General features: G+C 53.9%; 2 protein-coding genes across 2 annotated transcripts; one reads left to right on the top strand and one right to left on the bottom strand.

Annotated features, from left to right (window-relative positions):
• Positions 1-5107: 5107 nt before the first annotated feature.
• CH63R_05667 (Glycosyltransferase family 2) lies at positions 5108-6905 on the top strand (the record flags this gene model as incomplete). Its single annotated transcript, XM_018300642.1, has 4 exons — positions 5108-5193; positions 5340-6194; positions 6278-6572; positions 6633-6905. The coding sequence occupies 4 exons, from the start codon at positions 5108-5110 to the stop codon at positions 6903-6905; spliced, it is 1509 nt and encodes a 502-aa protein (XP_018158492.1).
• Positions 6906-20529: 13624 nt separating this feature from the next.
• On the bottom strand, positions 20530-21908 carry CH63R_05666 (uncharacterized protein; the record flags this gene model as incomplete). Its single annotated transcript, XM_018300641.1, has 2 exons — positions 20530-20729; positions 20867-21908. 2 exons carry the CDS (start codon positions 21906-21908, stop codon positions 20530-20532), a joined length of 1242 nt encoding a protein of 413 aa, XP_018158491.1.

Genomic DNA, 21908 nt, shown 5'->3' with positions numbered 1-21908 from the left:
TTCGTCCTGTGACCCTCTGCCTGGACCGCCCGTGTACACCAACATCGCCTTGCCCGGCATCTGATCATACCACGTACGCTGACGACAAGCATAACCTGTGTGCCTAGATCAACAGCGGCTTCGCAGAGCAGGGTCCAGCTCCAGCCTGTCTTCCCCTACCTACGCCCTAATGTCTTCAACGCTCCCAGTTCCGACCATTCAGCTTCCTTCGCTTTACCACCTTTTCAAGGCGGCTCCTCCGATCCTATCCTTTCCTATTTGCCCGTACGCATACGACATTCGAACTACCTACGGATCCCCATCTTCTCTGGGAAAGGCACGACGTCTTCCCGTCCTGATGCGGCAAGGCTTCGTCTCGTCTTCTTCGGCTCGTGTTCAATCGAGATCATGACACACTTACATGGTCCCCATGCCGTCGTTGCACACCACACCAAATCCATCCATCCACATCCTGCCCCATTACACTACCTATGCAAGTGCTTTCTGATGTCAAGCCCAAGCTTGTGTGGGATGGACTGATCAGTGTCTCACGCGAATGCAGGTAGTTCGCCTTTTCTTCTCTTCGATTCAGGTCGACGGCTCCATGGCTTGCAGCCTGCAGGACGGCCGGACCTGCTCAATATGAGCACCTAAAGTAGGGTAGTGAAAGCTTTCAAATAAGGAGACCCCGACATAGCGGTCGGCGCGAGCCAAATGGACCAGTGCAACCCTCGTTTTTATCGTAATGAAGCCTTCGCACACAACTCACATGCTTTGGGCAAAAGATTCCCGTCCTTGTTGCGCACTCACTCTCGGCCGGCACGGGGGAGTTGTGGGTGAGTGTGCCACAAGTGTCTGTGCATCACATCCGGTCTGGAATCTGGCGACAAGCAATCTTCAGTCTCCCCCACCCCGTCGCCCACCAGAACTGACTGAGACGGAAGAAAGACGACGACGGGCTTGATGATTGATGGAGACTGTATGCGTAATCTCCACCACCCTAGCACTCGCTCCGCAACTGAGCGCGCTCACTGCGTAAGACAACGCAGCATGGGGCCTGCCCAAGTGGCTCTTCGCTTGCCGGGACCAACCTACGCAAGCTCTGTTGGGCCAATTCATTCAACCCCAATGAGAAGGATCTACAGGCTACGGGAAATATTCGCGCCTCTTTGCGAAAACTAACCGCGGGGCCGTTATCATCACGAAAACGGCATCCGCCCCGACCAAGTCTGGCAAGGATCAGGAGCATCATGGACCGTCAACCCTGTCGGTCCTGTCGTCGCAATGTGGCAGGTCAGACTGAGTGCAGAGCAACGGCACTGCGTCTGTCACTCTTCTACCTGCACCGTCCATCAGATATCAGAATCGTCTGAGCATACAATGGCACACCACCTAGAGCTTGCCTTCGGTTGCGTTGCTCTGGATAGCAGCAATCGAGCAGACCGGCGTCCGAGACGAACGACGTCTTGGATGAATCAGTCAAGAGGGGCTACCAGCAGTTCCAAGAAACAAGTCTTGGTGCCATTCACGAAATCAAATCCCAGCAAGCGGCAGAAGGCAGAAGCTGAGCAACAGCCGCCAGCAGGAGACGCCTGTAGCAGTCGCAGCTAGAGAGTGTGTGAGTGAGTTCACCTTCTTCTTGCCTGGCTGCGTATGCTTGTCCGAGTCTGGTCTGGTCTCCCCGCTGGACAATGAAAATACCCACAACAAGCAACATTAATGCTTGTTCTTCCGCTCGATTCAACTCCACGCTGGCCGTCCGTTTGTCAGATGCGAAAACCGGGGACTCTACAACGGCCCAGGCCATGCCAGGGTCTCTCGTCAGTGCGTGTTGACGGCAAGCCGACCTACCTGTATTATTTTTATTATTTCAAAACTGGGCTCATGTTTTCATGCCGAGAGACTAAAGACAGCCGTTCCCCAATTTATCAAGATTTTACCCCTCCCAGCATCCCGTCGGCCTGCGGCTACCTAAGATACCACCACTCACCCATTCTCTTGCAATCGTGGTATTTGTTGCTGTTGCTGATGGATGCTGCCAGGTTGGTGATTAGCTGCTACTACCGCCGTCAAATCCCATCCTCTTGTCTCCCGTCTGGGCAGGTCCCCCCTCCCCTTGCTTTCGCCGGCTTGCGGCCATCTTGAATTCGCCGGGCCGTTGAATCGACCTCGCCTAGACTTTTTCCGCCGAGCCCTTGTCGCCCGCCCTCCGCGCATTGCGACTCTTCAGGCCAAGACCACTGACGGAAAGCTCTCTCTTTGCACCTGGTCCCAGTCGCCAGCAGCCCCCCAGACCTGCATCTAATGCTCCCCACCTTTTGTCTCTGGATGTGCAGATGGCCGGTCGTACTCAAACGAATGATGGAATCTGCCCACCCGAGCAGTGGATCTCCAAATCTCGCCGTGCTGCCATTTCCCACATCAACTAGCCGCTCAACCATGGATAATGGAGAAGGGTTGGCCAACCAAGGCACAAAAAAAAAAGACCCTCCCTAGCGCGCGCAGGGTATGGCGTTATTCGCGCGCTACACTAGGCTCTTGCAAGTATTATCCATCCAAAGGGAAGAAATGTGCTAGCCTCTCTTGCCGCTTCTTGTCGCCTCTTAGGCTTGTGCGTTTGTACTCCTCCTCCTCCTCTCTTCTCTCTACTAGGTATGTATGCTGTTCTTCAAGCCGTACCCTCCCTACAGCCTCCACAAGCTGCGGTCGTTTCACTCCCCTCTCCACCAGATCAGATCGTCTCCGCCCTGTGATTCGCGTTTCCCCAGTCGCCGTCCATAGTGCAATGGGGCCAAGAAGAGGAGAGAGAGGAGCGGGCAGGCGACCAGTGTCCGTGTCTCCAGCCGCCTCTGACTGACTGCTTAGTCGTTTCGGTCCAAGGGTCGAGGTCGGAGGGGACCTTGACCATCCATCATGGACCGTATCGCACAAGAAACCCGGAATCAGTCAGGAAATAAGGGAAGTGGAGAGCAGGGCAACAGAGGCCCCCCTCCCTACCCGAGCCTTTTTGAAATCCATATTGTCGACCTGTCCTCTATCGACAATCGACGGCGCATTGAGTTGGGGGACGAGTCGATGCGACTGCGAGAAGATATTGCGGCGCTATTCGTCGCAAGTGCTGATGCCAGGTCGATGCGATGCATCCACAGAAGACACTGATTGATCTGCCTCTCGGCCCATGGGCCACAGCAGGCCATGCATCTGACTGCTTGCTAAAGAAGCGTCGTCCCAACACGGAGCCACCAAAAGCCAGCCTCTGGACCCCATCCACACCCACAGGGGCCCCCGTCCCATGCCCAGCCGGTTGTCAATCCAGCCCGTGTTAGAGACAAGAGGCAGCAGACGCAGGCGTGTGTACTGTGTAGTGTAGGCGCAACAGCGGGCGGCAGAAGCAACTGAGAGTGGTGGGCGAAAGATGAAGAGCGAGAAGATGCACACCCGCACAGAGAGAGAGATACTTGGGTCGCGCCGGTGGAGTCTGACCCCCCAAGTACGCGCAAGTACTCCTTTTGTACTCCTGGAGCCATGCCATGGCTGGGGTATATGTAGGAGGTATCGATTCAACGCCTCTTTGCTTGTCATCTTTTTGTCCTTTCTCCTCTTCATCCTATTTTTCCCCATTCTACAACTGGCACACACACCCACGCCCATGCCGCCGACACGCCCACACTCCCATACTCCACACGCCCCCTCCTCTTCTTCGACCCCGATACAACCGCCATCCACCCCCCTCTATCCCCCGCCCCTCGTCTGCCCCAATACCCTTACAGATGAACGTGATGCATGTGTATCTGCGAGAGTGTGGTGTAGCTAAGAAAGCACACTGAACGAGCAAGCAGGTGCCAGTTTAGACGAAGTACCTTCAAGACCCGTCCGTCCGTCGGCGTGCCTTCTTTACACCACAATCTTGGACGGGTCAAGCAAAGACCTTCCATCCATTACATAGCAACAGACACGTCCCCATCCATGCCATACCCAACGAGTACTTTGACCTTGTTTAGATGGGACCACCCACCATGGCGTCTCGATGCATGGGCGCATCTCTAAACTAAACAACCCATGCATGCCTGCCTGCCTACCTGCCTGCTTGCCCTCCACCATAGCTGGCTACGTATATATCCTTGTCCCTCGCCCCAGGACGACTCTGCCCGCCTCGGACGACCTCATCATCACTTCTTCTCTTGGGTCACTTTTGTTTTTAAAAAGACCAATTGGTCCGCTCAATGGCTTGAGTTCCCATTGCCGTCTTTCCTCGCTGTATAATACTTTGTTTGAGCCTTCCCCCTCTCTCCCTGCTCCCCCCCTCGAATCTTCTTCCAACATCCCACACACGCGGCCTGGGTGTTGGTCCCCCCCTCTTGCCCGTGTCACTCTTTGATACCACAGACGACGACGGACGCAGACAAGGCGCTCTGACTGCCCGGTCCACGACCTCGATCGTTAGGGTCCTTCTAGACAGACAGAAAGAAGCGACTTTGAGAGAGAGAGAGACAGGAAGTGCATGAAGTTGAGGCTTAGAAAGCTGCACGACGACACACTTACAGACATTCGAGTCTTCGAGTCCACGACTTGCCCTGGGAATCTCGACAGACATCCTACACTGCTGGTGGCCTACAAGCGTAATACCTTGAGGGTAACATATAGCGGCTGTTGGCGACACCGTCCAGATCTCTCACTTCTACTTGACCTTTTTAGGGGGAGGTACCGTCTTGAGACTACCGAAAGTTGCCTCCGTACTCGAGCCAAAGTGGACCGGTTTCATCTGGAATCAAGCAACACTTATTTGTCGAGGGCGACACGAGGAAGCTGCAAGGCTCCTAGAGAAATTCACCAGGACGACTTGTTCGCAAGAAAGGAAGGCACGCTAAAGAAGGACCTGCAGCTCGCTTGCCACCTTGGATCTTAAAGAATCTTTTCTTCTCCAGACCCAACCAACCTCGTCTTTCAACCCTCCTCACCAGCACCAGCACCAACAAATTTGCCCACGAATTTCCCCATCGAGGTCTCGTTGGGTTCCCTAGTCTGCCCCCCCCCCCCCCCCCCCCCCCCTTCGCAACATATCACGATTCCTGCTTCGGAACCTCACAAACTTCACACAAAAACATACAACCTGCAGAAACCCATCACTATGGTGGCCGTCATGGATCTCTTCTGGCCCAATATCGGCTTTGGCTGGTCTACCAGCGCCTGGATGTACCTCTTCATCGCTCTTTGGTAAGCCATTATTTTCTTCTTTCTTTTATTGGGATACCTACCACTGCCATTTTTCAAAAAAAGAAAGAAAAAAAAAGGTGGAGGGGTTTTACTATTTTTGATATTTTACACTCTTTGTGAGCGCAATATCTGATATTCCTGGCCAGGCTTCATCGATACACGCGCCTTTTCGTTCACTGTGTCAGCCACTGGGCTTACAAGTCCAAGCCCATCCCCGCTAAGCCGACCTTCACTTCCGATGACGTGACTGTCATCATTCCCACCATCCACAATGTCTTCGAGGAGCTTCGTCCTTCTCTGCTCAGCATCATCACCTGCAAACCCCGCGTCTTGATGCTCGTCACCACCACTGAGAAGCATGCCGCCCTGGAGAAGCTTGCTAGAAGCCTCCCCCATCCCAATGTCCAGGTCTACTCCACCCCGATCGCCAACAAACGTCTTCAGGTCTGCGAGGCCTTGCCCAAGGTTACCACCAAGATCACCATCATGGCTGACGATGATGTCACTTGGCCGTCGACTCTGATGCCCTGGATTCTCGCTCCCTTTGAGGACCCCAAGATTGGCGGCGTCGGCACTTGCCAGAGAGTCAAGCGCGTCTGGGAGGGCCCGATGTCCACCCGAATCTTCAACTGGCTGGGTGCCGCTTACATCGAGAGACGCAACTTTGAGATCTCTGCCACTCACAACATCGATGGCGGCACTTCTTGCATGTCGGGTAGAACCGGCGCCTACCGATCTGAGATTCTCTCCAGCCACGACTTCCTCGAGGGTTTCAAGACCGAGAAGTGGGGCAAGTACATCCTCAACGCCGACGACGACAACTTCGTCACCCGCTGGCTTGTCAGCCATCAGTGGAAAACTTGGATCCAGTATGAGAAGGAATGTGAGCTAGAGACCACCCTGGAGAACAGCACCAAGTTCCTCTACCAATGCTCTCGATGGGCTCGTAGCAACTGGCGCAGCAACTGGACCAGCCTTGTCCGAGAGCGATACGTTCTCACGTGAGTAATCCAACCTAACGTTCTGCGCCACTTTGCGCCTGACTAGTACGCGTCTTCGAAATACTAACGTTTGACAAAAACAGTCAACAGCCCTGGTGCACTTACGCTCTCCACATTGCGACCTTCACCTCCTTGGCTTTTCTTTTCGACCCCCTCATCATCCTCGCACTGTGGAAGGGCACTGCTGAGTGGGACGCGGAGAGCCGCAGGCAGGCGCTTTGGGCTCAGATCATCTTTGTCTTCGGCTTCACCAAGGTCGTCAAGCTCATGGGTCTGTTCCGCCGCAACCCAAGCGACCTTGTCTTCCTGCCTGTGTCCATCCTTTTCGGCTATGCTCACGGCATCATCAAGCTCTACGCCTTGTCGACTCTGAAGATGGTAAGTGGATGGTGCTAGCTAAGCCCTTTCTAGAACAGCCAAGCTAACACTTGACCACAGACGTCCTGGGGCAGCAGAGCCGACGGTGACACCAACGACGACATCCGTCTGACCCCTCGCCCCAAGCGAGCCATGAGCCTGACTACCCCTCCTGGTGGCCAGGACCTCGTTCGCTACCGCCACGAGCGTCAGATGACCGAGAAGGTCTCTGACTGGCACCGCCCCGCTACCGAGCCGCGAAGGCCTCAGACTGTGCGGATGAACACATTCCCTGCCAAGGACATTAAGGCTCCGCACGTCACCTTCTCGCTCTTGGAGCATCCTTCAGATTAGAATCCTAGCGGCCACAGAACTTACGAATTATGAATTTGCAACGAATGGAATTATCGCCAGAGGTGAAACGGGACCCTGGCCGGGCGGTACTCTATGCTTTCCCCTGAAAAAAGGGGAAAGGGAGGTATTTTGTTCAGTCGCCAGCCAGACTCGCTGGCTGTGCCCATCATTGTCCTTTTTCGACTCTTTTTTTCTTTCTTCTTTTTTCCCCGGAAAACAAAACCACCAACCAATCGGATTTTGGAGGCAGAAAAAGCTTTGTTGTTGTTCATTACTCCACTTTACGACGGACAAACGATCGATCGCATACGGAAAACGGGACCACAGCACAGCGAAATTTTTTGTGTCGAGTAACAACCATCAATGGCATTTGAATCGACAGCATGGGCGAGGATAGGCAGGCCGGGATTTCTCTATCGCTTTCAGGGATACGTTGATTTCCCCGGAACCTTTCCTTATTTGAGTCTTTTTTTTTCTTTTCCTATCCAAAACAATCCAAAATGGGGGTGGGATGGTGGATTGGCTGCTTGTGATTTTTCTCATTTTTCATTCTGTTCTCGAGGGGAAAAACAAAAGAATGGTCGGGAAGGGCATCGCGCGGCAGGCAGGCAGGCAAGATTCTCTTCTTCTTTTCCTTCCTCGATGATAGTCCCAAAGAGCGGCGGCATTCTGATTCTGAACCATTGCGATATTGGAGGAAGACAGAGGGGGGGACGCAGCAGCATTAGACAGTTGGTCTTTACCACTATTTTCTGTTCTTTCCACCCAAACAAAGAAAAAGGGCTTTCCATAGACTGAAGAAAAAGAAAGCATATTTCCCCATAGGAACATTGTTCGAATTGAGGTGTCGGTGGTGACGTTTTGGCAAAACTATCTACAGAAACCATAATCATGGGATTTGCTACTTGGTCCCTACGGTCGTTATATTCGCTGCCACGGGAGCTCATTCTGCTTGTGGTGACGAGACCATGCGTGCCTGTAATGAGGGTTTCCTGAACTCCTGACGTTGATGACGATGCCGCAAGGGTGTATCTTCAAGAAAGAAGAAACGAGTGACCGAGCCAATGGGGAATAAAACGACCCTGCGTCTCGAAGAACTGCGGGATCGACTAGTCCGATCGCTGGAGGGGGCAGATTCCCAGGAAAGGGAAGGAAGAGAAAAAAAAAAGCAAGCGTCCGAGCGCGTGGCCTGTCTGTTACACAGCAGCTGACTGGTTTGCATTCTCGTATGCCGTCAACGTTGGCCCCCAATAACCAGTTTCCGGGGAACCCGCGATAGCTGAGTGTGCTTCTTACTCTCGAGGGTCGACGCCCCGGTTACACGACAGGGCCAAGGTATGCGAAGGGGTCCGGTCATGCTGTCGCTAATTCTCCGGCGGGCCAGGCTGGGCTTACTTGGGCTTTTCGTTGGACGTTGGATGATGGGAAAGAGGCTGTGCCATGTTCACACGCCTCTATTACGGAGTCATTATAGCGCCTTTGCTAGTGTGTGTGTGTGTGTGTGTGTGTGTGTGTGTGTGTGTGCAGGCGCGTGTGATTGATGTCGTACTCTCTTTGGGTTTGGAGGAATTTTTTGCTTGACTTTGAAGGAGGAGGGTGGGTGCCACAGGCTGAACGACAAAAACGCGGCTCTGGGAGGACATAAGGAGTGGCCGGTTGGCGTCACTTTCGCCTTGGATTGCCGTGAATGCTCATTCTAGGATGGTGGACCGAGAAAACGAAAACGGACAGCGCTGCGACTCATCGTGGTGGTAGTGTTCTCCTTCTCATTTTTGAGCCTTGATAGTGACCATGTGCTGCCATGGTATTCTCATGCTGTGCTGCACACGCCCCTCTTGTCTCATTCCGGGCTCGTGAGTATACTGAATGGACCAACCTCGTGAAAAGATGTACTGTGTGTGAACGTATTTTTTCTGTGGTGGTGGTGGTGGTGGTCGTCGTCGTCGTCGTCGTCGTTGTGGAGGGATCCTACACCCTCCATCCCTACTAGTTCGTCGAACGGTTCGAGACTTGGCTCGATCAGAACGGTTAGCATGGCGAACTAAGATACTCAAAGATCCCCACACTTAACGAGGGCAGCAGGCAGATGAATCAGCGGTTTGGGGATACGTAAAACCCCCGCAAAGGCGAGAGACATTGGGTCGTGGATGGCTGGCTATGTACGGAGGAAGACGGTGGGCGGAAATCCTAACGTCAAGGGGGCGATATCGACAGCGTCCCACCGCGGTACCTGTCAGTGAGTGATTGCCCCGATCGTGAGTTTGGGTCGTGATGGGTGGATGGGTGAGACTGGGCCAAGTGGCTATAACTAGGGGCCTAATCGGAGGGTTCGGACTCGAAGTGCGAGGTCAACATGTGAGCTTGGCAGCCTTCTCGATGTTGGGGAATCATGCCCTGTGGCCTTGTTTACTTTATCGAGCAGCCCACCTTTGTGTTTCCCATGCTTGACACAAGGCCTGGCTGGCTGCCCCTCCCCCTCCCTCTCCCTCGGACCCCTGGCCTTGTCAAAGCTGCAAGTGGACGAAAAGAGTGTTCCTGATGACATAGGTGAGCCTGTGTCTGAATCCCGTGGTGTTTCTTACTGAACGAAACTACGATGGATCTTTGTTCTCGACTCCTCTTATATGGGGCACAAGGTAGTGTATGCTAGACATCTCCACGTCGGGACGGGGGCTGTGAGATGCAGAGATGCACGACATGATACGACGTGCCTCGAGCCTTCAAATCTGCTTAGCATCGGAAGGGAGGGGAAGTCAGGGTAATGTGGAGATGGACCGAAAAGGACTCGTCAACCCGTAGTCAAGTATCTGACTGCGGCGAAAGACCGAACATGACAGAGGCCTACATGCCTCCATGGTGAGACGCCACCTGTGGTTCCGGATGTATGTTGGGATCTTGTGGGCCGAGTTGGCGGGCTGCAGAGGAGTGGGCAGACACTGCTATATAATAGCATGGTATTGTTATCATTGTGTCTGAGTCGCGTGAGTCGCAAGGTCTCGAGCTTGGAAAACATAATTATCCTAGGCGGCGGGTGCATCGAGGGTCTGCAACGTGTTGGCCCATGCCAGAGTCTGTATCTCTCTCTAATGCGTATGGAGGGTTATCGGAATTGGGTCTGACGAGTGAGATTGACGGATGCATGCCGCGATGGAAAAAAGTCATCTCTGGCAAAGATTTAAGCGAATGGAGAGGCTTGTTGGCCCTCCCCTCCAGTATTCGTCCCTCTTCTCCAAGTGAGGGTGCCACCTTCTCGAATGTGAGGTGACGGCGAGCGAACCAATGCGACGGCACGAGTCAAGACGTGTTAGGTATGACGGCAAGCAAGAGTCCGCGGAAGAAAGGCCGTGAGTGTTGCGGGCCTGTACAGACGACAGTGACGATGGGCTGTTTCTTTTTTGGGCCTTTGAAGTGTGTCACGAGAGACGGCGCAAGCTGATAGTGGAGAGCATCGGGCGAACGGGCCTTGCGATGGTGGACGACAAGCGACTACAGCGCGTCGGAAAGTGTGGATTCAATGGCGATGGTGACAGGATGATTCTTTCCCCTCTTTGGCGTCTACAGCAGGATGCCTGTAGTGCCATTCGTTTCTGTGCTTGGTGCTGTTAGGCTAAGTGGCTGGCTGGCGATGCTTATGCCTGTGCTTCGTAGCAGCAACAAGAAGCCGAAATGGCCGTGCATTGATAAGCTGCCGCGGCCACTGGCGGTTGTTTGATGGGACGAGGGTGTCACACCCTGCCCTGCGCACCCGCACGGCCGCTAGCATGTCATGGCATACCCTGTCATCGTCTCCAGGCTGACTCCTATGACGAGTTTTTAAGCGGTCGGGTGGAAATGGAACAAAGATGCCCGCGACGATCTGGGAACTATGACCATCCGCTCTTCCTAGACAAACGGAACAAAATATCCAGGCAATCAGGTAGATAGAAACAGAAGCCTGAGGCGACAGCCCCTTCCTTAACAACGATGAGCACTTAGGTAAATAAGCAGGTATTGCAGATGTGTACTTTCAAATCCATGTTCAAGTCACATCTCTATTTTGATTGATTGAAAAAACAGAAACGCACATGCATTTGTTAATACCTAGGTAATTACGACATGTTTTGTACATGGGTACCTACTCCCATTTTGGAGGAGCCAGGGAAAGCAAAAGCAGGCCGTCTCAGACAGGAAGGAAAGGAAGTTGTCCGTATGTGTGTACCTAGGCTAAGTACCTGGGGGCACTTGCCATTTTCAAAGACATTCCTGGCGGCAGGGGGGTAAAGCGCCATGCGGGGCAGGATTGGGGCACACATGAGGTACTTGCCGTTATCTAAACGCACGGGCGGCCGCTGTAGATCCACGAACCCGCCATGTACCTTTTTTTTCCTTTTATTTTTTTATTTTTTATGAACCATCTTCCTTCTCCCCTCCCACCTCTTTCTTTTCTTTCCGTACAATGCCAACCTAGGGACTCTCGTCTCGTCTGGTCGTCTGTTCTCACCCACCAACCAGCGAGAGGCTTTTACTTTAGTTTCCATCTCAAAATGCCAAGTGAACAAACCACGGACCTTCATGTCTACATCCCGTCCGCTTGTCGTTGTCTATCGCACAGACGAAAGGCTGACACCAGGCGACGACGCATTTTGAACAGTCGTACGGATACATGCACAGCACAACAAAATAGTCTTGTACAATACCCATGGGCCGCGCATGTCGAGATGTGCAATCTCTCTCTCTCTCTCTCCCTACAAACAGTCATATCTCAGCTCTCTGTCTCAACATCGTCGACCACTCTGTCCTACGCCATGTCATGATTCTACCCCTGTCACTGTTGCTGCTACTGCAGACTCGTTTCTCTTTTGAGGCATCGGGGCCTCTCTTGTCTTGAATGTTCCTGTTGGATAGGCGACACAGGCCAAGACGACGACGTGGTGACCCCGATGCAACCCATCCCTGCTTGCTATCGCGCTTGTCCTCTTCCTGTCGGACCTGCGTCTGCACCATCCATGCGAATCAGCATTATCACAGACGGAGGGGTGGGGGAGCCAGCCTATGCTAAGCATGGGAGTGGGAATGTACTTGTCGGGTACTGCCCCCGTTGCGGTATCTTGGGTGGCGGTGCCCATCTCGGCTGTCGACACTTCGCCCAGAGCCGTCCGGAATACATACGCCTCAAGCTCATGCGTGGATGAGGGGCTTTTTCCCGCCCGTCTTGCACACTATCTTGTCAGCTTTGGACACGTTCAGTTAGATACGGCCGCCCCCCTTGACCTCACTTTGCTAGCCAGCAAGACTGTTGCCCGGAAGACATTCACCTGCGCCTGTTGATTCAATTCGAAGTTCGACATTGGGGGCCGGCGACATGGATGGCTCGAGAGGCTCTGCGTTTACGATGTTGCAATGCAATTGGGCCTGGTAGGTTATTTGTCAAAAGCCTAGGCACGAATAGTGAAAACCAAACGCCTTCGAGTCGTCATGCCCTTACCTTGCCTCAGCTCAACACCTTGTGTGCCTCGGGTCTCAACTCGACTGCGCCATACCTAGGATATCACCTTCCGATAGCAGGTCCTCAGCTTGAGCAACGCCACTTTCAACTTCACAACACGGGTGACTACATGAATCTCAGGTCAGCAGCTCCTGCTCCCGCTCCAGCTTCGGCTTGAACTCCAAGTCCGTCTTGAAACCCTAGCCCTGAACATCGTCACGATCCTCCGCACGCCCAAAGCAGCGAGGCTGATCATGGCCGAGCTTCGGTGGGGTCGACAGGTGGGCCAGCGTCGTCGCTCGCAGCCCGCCTGTCCCGTCTCGACCGACGTGTACCAAACTACGGACGGAGCCGGGTGCCATTACTGTACACAGCACGGGGAGGGTTGTATCCAAACGGCGCTTCATTTCTGTTGGAACTGTGGTCTCTCTCGCCAGAGACACGCTGTAGACACCTCTTGCTTTGTTGGACACGGCAACGAGTCCGACAACGCCGTAAATGGACACACGATTTGGTCTCTGATGTCTAGGGTCCATTTCGTGACACTGGATCTGCGGCTGCACAGCACATGGTTGACATCAACTTGCATCGCAATCGTTCATGCTCGCACCCCAAGATCCGCCGGGGAAGCACCTCGGGCGATCCAGGCCGTGTCTCGCGCCTGTAGTGTCGTGCGCTATGCCATACCTGCCTGTCAGCGAGCTGCTCTCCGCAAACTCTGTCCGTCGCAAGCCCGGATGGACAGGCTCACGATCTTCCCGCCCTCGCGTCGATTCGAGGGACCCTGGCTCGGAGGAGGGGGTGGATGGGCATTTCCTTATGGATCCCCCCCCCTCTTCCGCGCCCAGCCAACCCCGCAGGATAGCACCATTCCGTCACGACATCGAAGGGGCCAGCTCTTCTTCAACGACCAGGATATCGAAGGGCCCATGTGCTTGCCAACGAGAGGCTGATGGAGAACAACGGCCACGACAACCAAGGAAATGGCGGGATTGGCAGAGCTACATCTCGAAAATATCCCGGTCCAAGAGTGGAAACCCACTCGCCCTTCCTGGTTCGCTGCAACCTCGACTCACAGCATCATGCAGGTTCAAAGGGCCCGGAACCAACAATGGCGAAGATAATCCAACTCTCAACTAGCCGTCAGCAATCCTTCGATCCACACAAGCATCTTCGGCGTTGGCGAGCCGTTGAAGAATATTGCATGTCGCCGCAAGGGTGTCTAAGCAAGTCCACGACGCCATGTTCTCGTCTGATGGCAGTCACCCGACTGATCGCTTGAGTTTGTGCTGCTTGCATGGGTATCGCAATACGGCCCAGGGTGCCCAATTCTTGCACACAGTTGCAAGCCGTCCGGGAGTCCCGGCTGGCGTAAGCACAAGAGACCAACAAGCCCGGGAAGATGTGGCAAGTGGTGCTGACTTGTCCTTGGCCCGTTAACTCGGCCTGTTTGATTGTTTTGTCACTAGCTGCATGGCAGCTAGATGGATTACTCTTTCGGGTGCTCGTTATCGCTGGCTATCCGCACGTTAAGCTGAAGGAGGCTTGCAGTATCCGGTAACGGCCAGGGCCCTTGCAACCAACGAATTCCTGTCCCATTCGAGGTACGAGCCCAGTACTCGCGATGTATCCCCTCACTGATTCAGGGAATGCCCCGGAATTCACCTTGCAGTATCGACGGTGCCTTCGTCCCATCGATGCCAAGGTTCTTAGACCTCGACCTAGGAGCGTGCAGTCGTGCAGCAGCTGCGCATGAGACGGACTAAATGCCTCGCCAGCCGTCAACCAGATATTGCATGATTCGAGACTGAAATTGTTGAGATTGTCGGCAGAGATCAACATGTCTACTAGTGCCAGAAACAAGTTGCAGATCGGGGCGCGTCGTCAGCCTGTCTTCTTTGGTTGCCATGCATGATGTCTCGGTACACAACTGCGTTGATGTTCGTCTGGGCCTCCGCGCACACTACCCAAGCCGAATGATCAATAGGCATCATCAACATGATGATGGGAGCCTCATTACGAAAGAAGAAGAATAATAAGAAAAAGGCCATCATGTGGAGACCCATGCTGATTGTTCACACCCATTTCATGTGAATATCCACAATTAACGGGATTTTCTCAGCCGTCTTTGTTGGCAAATGGGGGCCATAATGTTTTCGGCCCATTTCTCATGACCTACTACGATGTAATGCACAACGATAACTGAGCCTCAACCTGCAACGTAACGAACCGGGTTGCGTCGCGAAAGGAAAGTCATTGGCGACATTGGAAGACATGACCCGGTCATGGTCTGAGCAACCAAATGATCACCGCGGTGCGGATTTTCGTCGCGGCTGCCGCGTGCGCCGCTTATTTTTATTCGTCTTCTGGCTGAGGGGTTAATTGAAGCAACTCTTTCGCATTTCGCACCAAGGAACGGGGGTTCATGGAATCAACCACCCCTCCCCCCTCCCCTAGAAGCTCCCCACTAGGGTCAAGGACCGACCGAGGCCTGGCCGAAGAGCGGAACTGACGAGCGCTGAAGAACTGACGAAAAAAAGGAAAGAAAACAGAAAATGGACAGAACCCCTCCTTCCCCTCCTCCCTGTCAGTCCGCAGACGGATGATGAGACCACGCCCCCGCCACTTTGTATGCTCCGAGCCCCATGGTGCTAGTATATCAACCAAGATAGCCAAGGAGCGCGGCCCACTACGACCCCTCCCCTCCCACCACAAACGCAAGCTCGGGGGGGAGTACATCGTAGTCGTCGTCGAACCTCGAATGACAAAGGCTTGCTTTCCGACTGCCCCACGAAAGAAAGGCCACGGGTGTGTGTGTCTGTAGGCGACGACCTCTCAATGAAGCCAGACCAGGTCTGGGCGTACATGATGCAGAATTTCTTGCAGGACCAACCCCTAGGGCTTGTTGAGTGTGTCCACTACACTCGGACTTCCATGCGATGGCGAGGCACGAAAAGCAGGCCTTAGTGGATCGGTGGTCAGATCAAAAGGAGGGGCAATCAGGAACAAGTGCTCTTGTGTCTACCAGCGTAAGATGTGACTGCTCTCCCGACAAGATTCATTATGAGTTCTGGGCCATCTCGCAGACTTGGTGAGCTGGCCAAGGTGCGAGGCTGAGGAGAGGCAACATCTTTTGGCTCATGGCTCCCGAGTTGGGGTCACATGCGCATGGCCACACGATCCCGTACACCTTTTCCCTTCGGTGTAAAAAAGAAGTACTGAGATCTTTGGCTTTTTCTAACAAATGTATCCCGAAATGACTTCCGAGAACGGCGACTGGGAGATAGATACACGATGCTACGGGGAGTCTTTGACCTGGCTACCTACAGAGCAACAATCGTGACGGGCTCCTGGTGATTCCGGCGTTGCCTTGGGCAGTGGGACTGCAGAGTTGGAGTTGCTACGTCTAGGCTCTTGATATTTGACGGCGTTGTAGGCTAAGGCAGAGTGATATATGCATGTCTTTGATTCGAAGCCTGCGCCTATCTGGTCGACGCGCGACCGCGGGCGTAGCTAGAGAATGGGCGGGAAAACACACAGACTCTCTGTTGCCTGCCACCGCTGCCAGTCTGTCTTGTTGTACGCTTTAGGCGTGTGTGTGTAAGTGTGTAGCTACTCTCCCGTCTCGTCTTGTTACAATGACATGTGCTTTGGCTACACAGGGTGATGCGTAGGGTGAGAGGCGAGATACGAGTTTTGCATCACCGAGTGCGAATTGGGAAGGTGTCGTAAAGTATTGGTGTTTTGATTGCTGTCGTGTAGCTGCTTCTCCCATTTTCTCTTATATTTCTTTTCGTCGCAGACGAGAAAAAGCGAGGGGATAGCGGGGAAGGTTGGGATATTTGGTGATGGGGCTGGCTGGTCGTTGGAAATGAACTGCTTCTTGTGGGCGAGCGAGTTGAGCCGCTGTCGATCTTAAACATGCTCTTCTTCCTCTTCTTTCTTCCCTTTGTTTGACTGCTGCGATGACATTAGTGAACGAGTGCTTCTGCTATCTGCTGCTTCTGCTGCTGTAGATTTCGCTGTGTGTTTTGAATATGCAAGCCAAACTTGCTTCGATACAGGGTCTCCCGACGTCTTCCTAGACTGTTTGTGGCGTGCTCCGCCTGCATAAGGGCTTGCATTAACCCAACCGACTGAGTTCGACGGGCCTGGCGAAACAGGCGCAACGTCGGCGTGACGCTGAACCGATTCCTGGCGAGTCTTGCAACGCCGCATCTCCTGCCAAAAGCCTGCTTAGCGGTCCAGAATGGCGGATGAACAAAATGCCTCACTCGGACCGTGTAAGTATTGCACGTACACGACTGCATGTGAAGCTCAGGAGGCGATGTAGCGAGAAGAGCGAAGCCTGTCCATGCCAGGTCAAAGAGAGTTTAAACGGGTCGTTTTCCTTGCCTCCACCTAAATCTACCCTCAGGACGGCAGTGGTGTGTCGTGTGGCTCGCGAGTTGTCTCCGTCCGGGTCTCCGGTGTCTTTGGCGTGCGTGGCTGAGGAGAGATGCCCGTGTCACCACCCATCCGTGGAAACCCGGGGCATCGGTCCGAATCCACTGAACGCAGTGGCGGGCGGACGAGACCCCCCATTCACCATGGGCATCCGGGACCGTGTTTCTGGGACGGTGAACACGGCATGCCACATATCTTCGATGGGCTATGCGCTCAACGAGAAGTGAGCATCCTCCTGGGTCCAGTCGGTGGCCGACCAACGCTGGATTTCCCGATACGACGGGCCGTCTGCTGCGGCGCTTAGGGCCCCGAGGCTCCGAAATAGGGTGCCTGCTTTCCCTTGGCATCAACGACCCTTGGAGATCCGATCATCGAGTGCTCGTGGGTGTTGGGAAGTTGGCAGAGTTTCGTTGGGGTTGTGGCCCATGACGGGGGTTGGTAAGGGGTCGTTGGTAGCGAACTCTGCCATCCTCCCCAGAATGCGGTCCAAAGTTTCGTGGTCAGCCATGGCCCTGGACGACATTGACTTTCTGCGAATCTAGATTCCGCAGTTGAGACGAGAAGTGGTCGGCATCGATGCTTTGTAAGATTCGACGTTTACTAGATTGCTCTTCTAGGTTTGCGAGCAAAAGACAACTTTCGGCTGGTGTGATATGCTGCCTTCTCTTCCGGGAACCTTCGAACATGTCCATCTCGAGTATTTGTTCCAACCCCTGGTTTTTTGTTAATCCGTCTTGTCCTCGTCGACGAGGACAAGGTGTCCGTCATCCAGGTAGCTGGTGGTCTGCATTCCGGAACATGCATTTTTACCGTCTACGTAGCCTGTAATGCTATCGCAAACCGTGCAAAGATCTACCGTGAGCATGGATTGGCTTGCCTCTACATGACCAAGGATGCTTGCCCTGTGGCCTTGTACCGCGAAAGTGCTGTTGATCTGGTCACATTGGCTATATCCGGAATCGAACTGTATTATAGGCGGGGGTAGTTGAAAATGAAGATGCCAATATGATAAGGAGATCGAAGGAAAGCATATGTCTTCTGGGGCAGTGCCATACTTCCACATCTCATCCGTGTGTGTAGGCTGTTTTAGGCAACGGAACTCGCCGTGCTTCTCTTTCCAGTCTCTCTTGCTGAATCCAAGGCAAAATCACAAACATTCATAACGCTTCAAGTCAAAGGTCAAGTGGGCTTCCTCACTAGAGTCACCAACATGTGGGTATCTTGTCCGATACGGAAGCAAGTGAGCCCTTCATATATCATGGTCGTATTGCGTCTCGCTAGTCGACCCAGGAGACGCTGTTGAAGAATGAAGAAACCAATCAGCTGGCATAGATCATTCGAACACGCAATAAACACCGTTTTCTTTACTTCAACCACGATCAGCATCTCGGCCCCTTTCCATCGAAAGGAAAACTGACATCCCAGTGTCGCCGATACAAGAAAACAACTTCCCAAGCAGTGTGCAAGGACAGTATGTTAATCCCAATCTCGGTATCATCGATGTACGAGAGTTACAAGTGACACAGTTCATAACGCGTGTCTCCTAGCCAATAGCCTGAAGGTCAGCTTCCGCGAATGTGACATCGCCGCCATCGAGGGCTAATGTAGAGTGAGTCTTTTGTAGCTCCGCCGGCCGCTCGAAGGGTTGCCTTCAGTTTCAAAAGCCGACACCTCCACATAATGCTCCCGGAGCAACACCAGCCGAAAAACTGGTTGGCTCTCACCACTTGCGGCCGAGTTAATCGAAGTACACGCGGTTCGACACAGGTGCGCGCCAAGGCGCCTGTCGAATATTTTGTCAAGTCATTGACGACTGACCGATGGGAGTCCTGGGGTTTTCCTATGGCCGCGGCAAGAAGTGCTCAGTCGTGCAAAGTTCGCCACCCCGACCCGGCCCCAGAAAGATAAAGCAGGCCCACCGGCGTCCGAGGAAATCGGGCCCCACGGGAGACGGAACGCGGGCCATCTCCACCCCTCCGCCAGCGGTAGCTTCAACCCCGCCCACGCCCCGTCCTCCAGGCCGGACAGGGATCATCTCCGGGACTCTGTTCCGGCAACACACCGCATACAGAAACCCCCAGGAAATCCACACGCGTCCTCCCGAGACGCCGTCCCAAACAACGTGTGAGAGAGACAACGGAAAATGGGGAGGGGGGGTAAGGTAGAAGAGGTAGAAGAGGAAGAAGAGGAAGAAGAAGAAGAAGAAGAAGAAAAAAACAACCATGAAACGCCTTCGCTGAATGCAGCACCGTATCGCATCCACCTCGTCATCGAAAGGCCCGAATAAACGAGGTGAGGTTTTGCCGAAGGACAGGACGGTTGACTAGGTGCATGTCGCGGCCCGAGGGTGGACGGCATCGGAAAGGAGTACGACGCAGAACAGGACGGAACACGATGCCTGTGCTGTGCGGAGTGCTCTGTGTTGGAAGTCTGGAACCGGATGGGAATTAGTTGAATAGGCGCCCGTCGAACCTTTGTCCATGCTTGAACAGACGCAGCTCAAACGAGAGGGGGCCAGGAAGAGGCCGCGGCATCTGCCGCGGCATGTTGTGGTCATGCACTGAGTATGAAGGCCCTCATGAGAGGGGGGGGGGCAGTCCTACCAGTTGTCAAAGGCGCTGCCATCTCCTCCGAAGCCACGATCTCGGGTGAATATCGACGACCGCAGTCGGCCTTGGCCACGGGGTGTGGACCCATCAGCCTCACAAAGAAACGCAAGAGCAAGGCTGTAAGCAGTTGGAGACGGGGAGTCGAAGACATGAAAACGTCCATCTAGGCTGGTAGGGTCGTAGCCTCGTTGCCGCCCTGCCACAGCAAAACATTGACGACACATTAAAGAAATTGTAGATCTTTACCAAGAGTCAACAACCACCCGACACAGATAACAATTAGTTCACTGGGCCATGTTCCGCAACAAGGGACATCATCGCAGTAATTGCCAAAAACGTCGTTATGGAGATCAAAGAGGTTCTAAGATAACACCAAAAGGTGTGCCGTCGTCGCCTCGTGGGCCAGCCCGTCTTACGTTGGGTGAGGTGGGAGGATCCCCACACCACGTTTGCGGAACGCAGAAGCCTAACTCTATCAAGCCTGCTACTAACTACGGACCGGTTCCGCCCCTAGTGGAGAGAGAGTAAAAGACAAAAGGCCCGGGAAGCGCAAACACCATGGGAACTGGGAAGCCGAAGAGGGGAAAAGGAAAGCAAAAAGTAGTGTCAATAGAGTGTGGCTGCCTGTCAGTCGTGGCCGCCGGCAAGCCTCATGCTAGAGGGATCGATGAATCACATACACAAGGTGTGAGCGAGCACAGATATTGGTGGTCAAAGTCCTGAAAGCCTCGCATCTCTTTATTATTTTATTTGAAAAAAAGAAAAAAAAGAAGGTATATCCTTGTGTTATGTATTCGAGGGAGATGATGAAAACATTGCTTGTGATGCAAAACAAGGTCGTACAGTCGAAGAACATACCCCTGCTATGCAGATGGGATGGACAAAGGAAGGATGTTGTGATTACAAAGACCATTGGCAAAAGAAAGAAAAAAGGACCACGCAATCGCTACATCTCCATTTCTGCGTGATCATGGACATGATGAAAAGAAAAAAAGGATTGCAAATTGCCGCATCCGTAAAAGGAAGGTGGAAGGGTAAAAGAGCAGAAAGAAAAAGAGTCATAAGTCGTGAAAGGAAGATGGAGGTAAAGCGGTACTCATGCGCATTAAACCTTTCCAGCAAGGTATAGGATGTTTTCCCTCACCGCATCCGTCACCTCCCCTTGTCCCGTATACACGTAGGCGACGGTGTTGGCCCAGGCCTCGGGATGGGGCAGTGGCAGATCGATAACGTCGCCCGTCGTGATGTGGCCAGAAACAATGAGGGCTGCCAGCACCGGGAGAGAGGACCGGGCGTACTGGAGATCTGGATGTGGGTTGGGTGTCAGCCTTGGTTTCTGTGCCGTCCCTCGGCAAAGGAGAAATCCGGTCTTGGGAGTCACGGCCAGAGGCGTTCAGGCCGCAAACGTCTTTGGGGATAAACTTAGATGAGACATTGCTTACGAATTGGCATGGTGGTGGCGCCACGCGATGGAGCTACTCGAGCATCTCCAGATTTCAGCCCACGGCTGTAAGGAAGAGGGTTGAGTGCCGCGCTACTCGACCTCCTTCTTGCCGCGCTCGGCCGAGGCGATGAGACGTTTGGTAGCGGTGATGTCTTCAGAGTCTGCAGAGAGGGCCGCCGCCTCTGGTCTGCCGGGGGCGAGCTTGGCAACGGATCTGGGACGGTGGAGCGCAACTGCTCGATGTCGAAGGTGCGCTGGATGAGAAACGGCTTGCGTTCCAGAGCTTTAGGACGTACGCGGGCTCGAATCGCCGTCTGGTGAGAGGGTGTCGTCGGTGTAGGAGGCATGCGAGGGGGTGATGAGTCGCCCGTCGAGTTTTCTGAGCCAGTGCTGGCATCGGATTGCCGCCGGAGGGCCACTGCTTGAACGAAAACGTCCGAGGTTTTGGCATCACCAAGGTACACGCGACCCCATGCTCTCAACTGTTCGAGATGAAGCCGCTTCTCGGCGTCTTTTGATCGGGCGAAATAACCGGCTCCTGCCACTGACTGTCGCCGCTGAACCTCCTCCCCCAGTCCGGCGAGGAGCATGGATCGCGTTTCCGCTGCGAGGGTCTGTCTTCGGTGGCTAGCCACGGTTGGAGGTGACACAGGAGTTGCGGGGGGCGGGGGTCCCGGCCGGCGTGGGCTTATGGGCGCGGTGGTCGAGTAGCGCCTGGCATCTCTTGTTGGATGCCCTGCGAGAGGGGACAGCGGCCGTGGTCGAGCAGAAGACTTTGGCGGGGTTAGGTCGGCAGGTTGTGACTGACGGATTCTGTGGCCGAGTCGGTCAACCATGGCCCGCTCATGTTGCCTCATGGACCCATCATTGGAGGGGAATACGGGAGTAGGCAGGCTTTTGGGTGAACGGTCAGAAGGACTGTAATAGGAACTGGGGGCAGAGGGTCTGCCGGTTGAGCGAGGGAAACCGCCGAGATTGTATTGGGAGCTCCATAGAGGATGGAGGTTGGGACGTGGGTGGTTATCAACTGGGGTAGCCAT

Source organism: Colletotrichum higginsianum, chromosome 4 (assembly GCF_001672515.1).
Source record: "Colletotrichum higginsianum IMI 349063 chromosome 4, whole genome shotgun sequence".
NCBI lineage: Eukaryota > Fungi > Ascomycota > Sordariomycetes > Glomerellales > Glomerellaceae > Colletotrichum > Colletotrichum higginsianum.
The sequence above is the reverse complement of the archived record's forward strand: the minus strand, read 5'-3'. Positions and strand labels throughout refer to the sequence as shown.